This window comes from Daucus carota, chromosome 9 (genome assembly GCF_001625215.2).
Source record: "Daucus carota subsp. sativus chromosome 9, DH1 v3.0, whole genome shotgun sequence".
Classification (NCBI taxonomy): domain Eukaryota; kingdom Viridiplantae; phylum Streptophyta; class Magnoliopsida; order Apiales; family Apiaceae; genus Daucus; species Daucus carota.
This window is the reverse complement of record NC_030389.2, coordinates 8,565,605-8,575,369: the sequence shown is the minus strand read 5'-3', so window position 1 is coordinate 8,575,369 and position 9,765 is coordinate 8,565,605. Positions and strand designations below refer to the sequence as shown.

At 36.1% G+C, this 9,765-nt stretch overlaps 1 protein-coding gene across 1 annotated transcript; it reads right to left on the bottom strand.

The window, feature by feature from the left end:
• Positions 1-2,774: 2,774 nt before the first annotated feature.
• LOC135149406 (uncharacterized) lies at positions 2,775-4,099 on the bottom strand. The gene is made up of 2 exons (XM_064085113.1): positions 3,105-4,099; positions 2,775-2,986 (listed from the first exon to the last, which is right to left on the bottom strand). The coding sequence occupies exon 1, from the start codon at positions 4,097-4,099 to the stop codon at positions 3,263-3,265; it is 837 nt and encodes a 278-aa protein (XP_063941183.1). The 3' UTR covers positions 2,775-2,986; positions 3,105-3,262.
• Between the last annotated feature and the right edge of the window lie 5,666 nt (positions 4,100-9,765).

The following is a 9,765-nucleotide window of genomic DNA, read 5'->3' as shown; positions in this document are numbered from 1 at the left end:
CTGTAGATGAATCATGATGGGTTATCAGTCCCATCCCCAACCTTGACTTAAGGACAACAGCATGCTCAAGCCCTTTAGTCAGTGGATCAGCTATGTTATCTTGAGTTCCAATGAACTCAATAGCAATAGTCCGATCAGACACCAAACCCCTTATAGACTTAAGTCTAACTTGGATGTGTCTCTTTGTTTTAGCATTATACTTGACACTTCTGATCTTGTCGATAGTTGTACGGCTATCACAATGAACAGAAATTGCCGGTAGCGGACGACTTACTACAGGTAACACAGACATGAGTCCATGCAACCATTCAGCCTCCGTACCCGTGGCATCCAATGCACACAACTCGGCCTCAAACGTAGACCGAGTTACTATAGTCTGTCTAGTCGACTTCCAGGATACTGCTCCACCCGCAAGGGTAAACAGATATCCAGTCACTCCATTGGAACCAGACTTCTTAGCTATCCAACTTGCATCACTATATCCTTCAAGCACACTTGGATATCTCCTGTAGTGCAACCCAAGATATATGGTGCCTTTCAGATATCTAAGTACTCTATCTAGAGCATCCCAATGAGTTCTGTTTGGACAACTTGTATATCTTGCTAACTTAGACACAGAATATGTTATATCTGGTCTAGTACCATTAGCAAGATATTGCAAACTACCAATAATCTGAGAATATCTTAATTGAGACACAGGTACACCTGAAGCATTCTTGATAAGAGCAACTTTAGGATCATATGGTGTACTAGCAATTCTACAATTTGAATAACCATACTTCTCAAGTATAGATTTCTCTATATAATGTGATTGTGACAAGGTTATTCCCTCAGTTGACTGAGTCAACTTGAGTCCAAGAATCACATTCGCCTCACCCATGTCCTTCATTTCAAAGTGTTTTTTCAAGAAATTCTTTGTCTCGTTAATAATCTCAATATTGGTTCCAAACAGTAGTATATCATCCACATACAAGCACAACACAATATGTTCATTTCCTTTAACCTTATAGTAGACACACTTGTCATTATCATTAACTATAAAATCAAAAGTCAAAACAGTGTCATCAAACTTTTTGTGCCAGTCTCTAGGTGCTTGTTTCAAGCCGTAGATGGATTTGACTAACTTACATACTTTGCTCTCATTGCCAGATGCAACAAATCCCTCAGGCTGATCCATATAAATCTCTTCTTCAAGATCACCATGAAGAAAAGCTGTCTTTACATCCATTTGATGGATGATAAGACCATGTACGGAAGCCAATGCTACAAGCATTCGGATCGTTGTCAATCTTGCAACAGGAGAGTATGTATCGAAGTAGTCAATACCTTCTCTTTGCCTAAAACCCTTAGCAACCAATCTGGCTTTATACTTATCTATTGAGCCATCTGGTTTCATCTTCCTTTTGAAGATCCACCTACATCCTATAGTAGAACACCCAGGAGGGAGGTCAACCAACTCCCATGTTCCGTTAGAAACAATAGAGTCAATTTCACTCTTCACAGCGCCTTTCCAGTGCCTAGATTCCGAAGAATCCATGGCTTGTCGGAAAGTCAAAGGTTCGTCTTCGACATTGTAAGTGATAAAATCACTTCCAAAGTCCTTAACTACCTTTGCACGCTTGCTCCTTCTAGGTTCCTCAACTTCATTAGGAGTAGAGCTACTAGCAGGATTTGCCCCCACATTTGTCATCTTTTCCACATGATCGGGAATAGAACTAGATGTGTGAGTAGGATCATCACTAGAAGAACTTTGAGGTATACCAGTCTTCATAGGGAACACATCCTCAAAGAATGTTGCATCACGAAACTCAACTATCGTGTTTGCCACTATACCATCTATGTCAGATTTTAATACCAAAAATCTCATAGCTGTAGTGGTTTCGAGATAGCCCAGAAAGATACAATCAACAGTTTTCGGCCCTAGTTTCTTTCTCTTCTGTTCAGGGACAAGTACCTTAGCAAGGCACCCCCACACACGAAGATACTTTAGACTAGTTTTCCTGCCTTTCCATAATTCGTAAGGTGTCTTGTCCATATGTTTCAGAGGGACTCTATTCAGAATATGGCAAGCCGTATTCAGAGCCTCTCCCCACATGTACTTAGGCAACCCCGAATTAATCAACATACTGTTAATCATATCTTTAAAAGTTCTGTTCTTTCGTTCTGCCACCCCATTAGACTCAGGTGTATATGGTGGAGTCACCTCATGAATTATACCATTGCTCTTGCAAAATTCATTAAAGGTGTTTCCCGTATATTCACCACCTCTATCAGATCTCAAACGTTTAAGTACTTTACCAGTTTGTGTTTCAACTTCAGTTTTAAATCTAATGAATTATTCAAGTGCTTCATCTTTATGTTTAAGCAAATAAACATAACAATATCTACTACAATCATCTATAAAGGTAATGAAATATCTACAGTGTTCCTTAGTCAACACACCACCAAATTCACATATGTCGGAGTGCACTAAATCTAACAAGTCAGAATCCCTAACAACACTATGAAAAGGTTTCCTTGTTAGTTTAGCTGTCACACATACTTGACATTTAGTTTTCTTATCAATGGCATGCTTTGGAATCAACTCTAAGTTCATCATATTCTTTAGAGCACCAAAATTTAAATGACCAAGCCTAGAGTGCCACAGATCGGATGATTCAATATTATTAACAGAAGGAGAAGCAATATCATTAATAAAACCGCCTAAAACAGGCTCCACATTTATTAAAAACAAGCCGTCTGACAAGTAGCCCTTGCCAAAAAACACACCAGTCTGAGTAATAACTACTTTATTACACTTTAAAGAAAGTTCAAAGCCATTTTTAACTAAACAACTTCCACTAATAATATTTCTACGAATCTCGGGAACATGATGCACTCTAGTAAGGGATAGAACACGCCCTGAAGCAAACTTCAGGTCCACGTTTCCTATTCCACGAACTTGAGCCGCACTAGCATTCCCCATCGTCACTGTCATCCCATGAGCCTGTTGATAAGATACAAACAGAGTAATATCAGCACAAATGTGCACATTAGCTCCCGTATCAATCAACCACTCATTAGACAGATAAGTGGAAAATAGTTCAGGGTTGTACTTAACATACCCGTCATTGGTTTCAGAAGCAACAGCCTCACCAACAACCATGTTAAGCACAGGCCCATCAGTGGTTCCAAGCACAGTATTTGCTTGTGCTACCACCTCAGCTTTCTTTGCTTTCTTTACAGGACAGTCCTTACTCCAATGACCAACCTGTCCACAAGACTAACATGGTTTGTTGGCCTTTGATTTCTTAGCCTTGCCCTTGTCAGTTTTGGGCTTAGTGTTCACCTTCTTAGCGACAGACTTTCTTTTCTGTCCCACAGTCACTACATTGACCTTCGAGCTACCAGATTCAGTTGGCATCACATGTCCCTGTTTGGACTTGTGCTGCTCCTGCACAGAGATGTCCAGCATCAGGTTAGTCCAAGTGATCTCTCCCTTCTGCCTTTTCAGGGAGAGTGCAAACTCTTCCCAAGACTTAGGGAGCTTTTCAATCACAGACATAACCAAAAACTTTTCAGGAAGGTCCATTCCGGACTCCTTCAAAGCATGCACCAACGTCTCAAACTCATGCACCTGCTCAGTCATGGATTTTGTATCCACCAGTTTGAAGTCCAGGAACTTAGCCACAGAATACTTTTCCAACCCTTGCGAGTCAGTATTGTGTGTCTGATCAAGTTTCTCCCACAAGGTCTTAGCAGTGTAGGAGTCAGATGAGTAAACATCGAACAGAGTGTTCGTTAAAGCTGCTAGAATAGCAGCCCTAGCCACCCCATCCTTTTCCTCCCACATAGCATAGGCCTTAAGGGTTTCAGCCTTTTCCTGTACCACAACTGGTTTCTCGTACTGTAACACCGGCCACAGACCCTTAACCGTAAGCCACAGTTTCATCTTTTTCTGCCAGCGAGAAAAAGAAACCCCCCCACCGAATTTATCAGGAATACCTGATAAATCGATGGGCTGTGGAAAACGATACGTAGTCCAATCGATGTTACTAGTAACACCAGACCCAGAACCAGCACCACCACCAACAACAGAATTCACAATCTCATTAACCATCTTGCTTACTACACAATATAACAGATAATCACTTCAAGATTGTTGGGAGTCACAGTGAAAATCACAGCAACAATGTATAGAGCAGTTATATTATATAAACAAGAGTAGGCCAACGAAACCACAACAATATAGCATGCACGAAGATCGTATATACAATAATCAGTGACTGATAAATTAAAAGAAGAGAAAGGCGCACCTTACACCGTCGCTAGAATTAGTATAAAGAACAGCTGAGTTGCCTAGCCCTTCGATGAAGACTAGACTGTTCTTGAAGTGATTATTGCCCCACTACGCTGTGATGGGTAGTCGCAATATCGCTCCCAGGATAAAACAGCACAGACCGAACCGCTCACAGACACGAGTACGATCAACAGCGATCAACACCTCAGTTCGCCCGAGAACAGTATGTATATGTGTATATATCGGAGTAGATGGTGAGAGTGTAAGAGAGAAGAATGAGAATGGTGTTTTTGTTTTTCCCGTACTCCAACTCAAGTGGAGAGGCTCACTATTTATAGTGAGGCCAAGGCACCAACACACCGTCCAGATTCATCTGTCCAGGTTCAATGAATCTGTATCTGTCAGACATTCTGACCAGATTCATTTGTCCATGTTTAATGAATCTGTATCTGTCAGACATTCTGACCAGATTCATTTGTCCAGGTTCAATGAATCTGTATCTGTCAGACATTCTGACCAGATTCATTTGTCCAGGTTCAATGAATCTGTATCTGTCAGATATACTGACCAGATTCATTTGTCCAGATTCAATGAATCTGTATCTGTCAGATATACTGACCAGATTCATTTGTCCAGATTCAATGAATCTGTATCTGTCAGATATACTGACCAGATTCATTTGTCCAGATTAAATGAATCACATTCTCATTTCAAGCTCTTTCAAGCCACTGTATTCAACTCTATTTCTCAATGGATTTCACTAAGAAAATGTCCCGGAAATTACATCAAGAACATATTAAAAAATATGCTTTAAACTTTCCATTTTCTAACATATGCCAACTATAAATATAGAAGCAGACACCTCTCCTATGACTCAACTCTAACTCAATCCCTATATCATCTTGGGCAGCAGATTATTATCTGGGAATACGGAATACCTAAGGAAGATATATCAACATATATCATGGGAATCCACTTTACCGGATCTAAGAGAGCAAATGTACCAAAAGGCCACTTTGCTATTTACGTTGGTGAAATTGAAAGGAAGAGATTCATTGTTCCTTTATCATATTTGAAGCATCACGCGTTCCAGAAACTTTTAAGGGAAGCAGAAGACGAGTTTGGCTTTGATCAGCCTATGGGATGCCTTACAATCCCTTGCAATGAGGAAACGTTTGTCAATGTCACCTGCAGCTTGAGTTCCTACAAATCGTGAAGCTTGGAACTACAATGTGAACCTTCATCGATGACCTTCATCGATGACCTGGGGTTTGACTTTCTTCAAATCACCAAGAGCTATACGGTGTAAATAGTTAGATTAATCTATAAATTTTCTGCTCTTACTCTGGATTAGTTCTAGATTTTTTATTTATGATTACATGGATTAATTATTGGTGTTCACTGAAATGGTATACATTATCAAGTGGATCACTCAAGTTAGAAATACAGTTACCGATGCCTGGACATATGGAGAAAAGTTACATGATGAGCTCATCTTTTGTGTGGCATGAACCCATCTATAGTATGAAAATCTAAGCGGTCGGAATATGAAATTTAATAACGACTGGACGCTAACTTGGTTCAGTATTTAGTTAACACCAATCATTCGATCAATAATTATGACGGATGGTCAAGATAGGAACCATTATAATTACAAAAATAATAACCTGGTGCCATGTAGATAAGTAATGACCGGAGATACGACCGACATATTTAGTTGCTATTTATAAACATAAAATATCAAAATAGGAAAAGCTTTCGGTTGTTATTAAACCAATGGTCAAAATGGGACCCATTCTACTCGAAAAGGATTGACATGAAAATCATTAGATATATAACCACTAATTTTCTGATGGTATTTTTGGCAATCAATCTCGTCGTTATTCTAGATTTTATATGGTTTATTTCGATAGTTAATTTTGTATAGCGGTCATTTTCAATGACTAATCGAAAAATTATTAATTGATTGTTACAATAGTGGTGAGAAAGGATTTAGTCACATGGATTGATTAGATAAAATACAAACTATTTTGGAAGCTGCATAATTTAGGCCGAGTACAATATTAAAGAATTGGAAACCCACAATTTCTAGCTACACAAATTGGGAGTATTCAATGAAGCAATCTGTCAACAAAACATTTCATTGAGCAGCAAAAAATTGAGCAGCAACGTAACTTTTCGTAGGAATAGAAAGTTTATTTCGGGTCTAGAAAAAGTTGTAAATATGGGATATATAACTAAGTATTGTATATCATTTCAAGCACGATTTCTCAAAAAAATCCCAACACCAATTGGAAAGAGGTAAAAAATATAGTTAATAATTCTTTTAAGAATATTACACTCAATATTTTTCTGAATATGTAATCATGTGAATATGTTATCATCTAAAGTCGTAAGGGTCTTAATTGAAGAAGGTATACAAAGAAGAAAATCAATGAGGTTCGAGAGTTATGGGTTGAATTTTTTACCATTGAATGTCTATAATCAAGTATGATAACAAATTAGATGAATTACATTATTTTTTTAACTCTAATTGTCATAACTAAGTAACTTAAATATAATCCAGGTGGAAAAGTCAGAGACATCCCATCAAATAGAGGAGAGAGGAGGGGGAAGGGTGCTAGAGATTCTTCTCCCTCAACTGTTTCATCAGCCCCACCTCCGCCACCACTGCTGTTAAGCTAGTACCGCCACATCTGCTGGTGGAATCATCAATGAAATTGGGACGCTGAACCTGACCCGCCCTCCACCAAATCCCAGCCTCAGCTTAAATTTGTCCCTATGGACATTGGGAACTTATCAGTAACAAAATCTCTTAGAGCCTCTACCACATGCTCTGGGCCAAAACATTATAGTTCAGCCAAATCATTGGAACAACAACCCAATGGTGGTATGGAGTGTGTTGGGAAGAAATTAGGGTTGATGATAATGTTTTAAAAAAAAAATCCAATTTATTTAATGAAGAAAATGATTACAATAATACTATTTTTATCGTAGGAATATTAATAATGGTCTCTAAGAAAATAACTAAAATTACATAAAGTATGAAATTGTTAAAAATATAGAATTATCGTACCACAGAGACGGTTGCTATAAATTCCTTTTCTAAATCCCTGATTTCCTGTTTTATTTCTTACATTCTGTTTTTATCGCTATCCTCTCACATCTCTACGTATATAAAAGTTTTTCACACAGCACCCGTTCCTTCTTCTCCAACCATGCAATTTCTCATCCAAGAGCCTTATCTCCTCCTCTATGCGGTCCTTTGAATTCCACTTCTTCTCAAATATCTCCCCAACTCACACACACATATGTATATATATATTGATAATTATGTAAGCTTCAGAAGCAAAATATTGTATAATATTCCAAAGTATTATATAATAATGTAATTCTCATAAACTAACTCTTGAGAATATGGTGGTCTGGGACTCATGTTTCAAGTATTTCACAGAGTGTCCAAAATTATTCATGCATCTAATGTATGATCAATTTCATGTACACTCAATATAAATTTGTTTGTTAGATGTGTATAGGATAGAGTAGTCTATATGTAAACCATGAAAAGATTTAAAATCAAATCTTATTAGAAAGTTTCCTTTGTCTAAATTGTTCTTCCATATTCAATAGTTACAACATTAAAAAGCTAACACAAACATGACAAACTTATAAATGTGGATTCACTAGTCAACTATTATTGCACGTACTAAATTCTACTCATAACTGAAAACTAAGGCCTTTAATTTCATCTTTACATTTTATGTGACTAATATAATAATTAGAAAATATTGAATAATTATAAATTAATCATAGTTTTAATTAAATTTACTTTTTTTCTTACTTTAAGGAACAATGGGATTAATTGTATAATCCTAGTTTATTTATGAAACAATTTATTTTAAATTTAATATTGACTCAAGTTACTTTTATATTTTGTAAGCCTAATGATTGCCTAGATCAGATCATATCTAGACAAGTGGCAAATCCTTGTACCATTCCACAGAGTGTGGTATGTAAAAAATCATCATCTCACCGTGTTACTTTAACCGTATGCCCATATATCAACCTTTAAGTGCCTGTACATATTAATTTGAAGCATTTTCTTCATTTCAATTGGATAACTTTTTGGGATTGTTATTGAACTAATGTAAGTTTGAAAAGTTGCAGGAGATTTTGTATAATGTGGAAAACATTCTTAGTGAATCATGATATATTGGGGGGATTTTGATAATATACTTTGCATTCAAATTTTAAGTTATAGTTGTTAATATAAATAATACTAAGATATGTAAAAAAGGTTGGTAAAATATTGTTAATTGTACTTATTTTTCTTCCATCGTGGATTCTAAATTGTCCTCTTTAATTTATGTTAGCTACCATCATACAAAAGTGATAATAAAATATTTGAATTTTAAGATTAAAGCATAGGAGTCGTAGTTTATAAGTCATTATTGACAAGTTTTAAAAAAAAAATAAAGATACCTTTTAAAATATAATTACATAAAGAATAGACAATAACACAGTGCACAAAATACTTACAAAGGTTAATTTATTTTAAATATAACAACTACTATGTAGAATCAATATTTATAAATACCATTTCATACTTGCCCAACTATCAAATTCAACTTTGATACCCATGTGTTGGGACCAAATTATCCTATCAAAGACCATCAACAGTTGCTATAAATTCGTTTTCTAGATCACTATTTGCTTTTCTATTTCTGACGGTTTTCACCAAGCAGTGGTCTTTCTATTTCTGACATTTCGGCCTTTCTATTTGCTTTAAATTCGTTTTCTAGATCACTATTTGCTTTTCTATTTCTGACATTTCGGCCTTTGTTGGCAGCTGGGAGTCTTCACCGGCCGCTGCCATTCTAAAATCCTCTATCTCCACTCACATCTACAACATTATATAATCCTTCTATTCAGGGTTTGTTCTAAAATCCTCTATCTCCACTCACATCTACAACATTATATAATCCTTCTATTCAGGGTTTGTTAATGAAACGATAATTTTAACCCTGGTCTTGTGTACGTATGTTTATTTTAAGCATTTATATATATAGCATATTTTGAGCTTGATCATTCAAAGACCTTTATTAACTTTGAAATTAATGTATGACAATTTATACTTAGTAGCTAGGGGTCTACTTTAATATTAATTAATTTAATATGTTGTTAAGAGGATTTGAAGTTAAGTAATTGTGATCATTATAAATATTAAATTAGTAAATATGATATAATATTAGATCTCACATTTTTAACCCATTTGATAAAAGTGACTATAGGTGAGTGGATATCAAATAATTGTAGATCTTATTTCATTAGATATCTTGAAAAATATCTAAGTTTTGCCTGCATCAAAATATTGTAAAATATTTCAAAATATATTATTTTGCCGAACATGTTTATTGATGGTAGAGCAAAGGTCGATGTGAGGAGAAATGGAAGCCACACGATATGTTTCTCTCACAAATACTCAA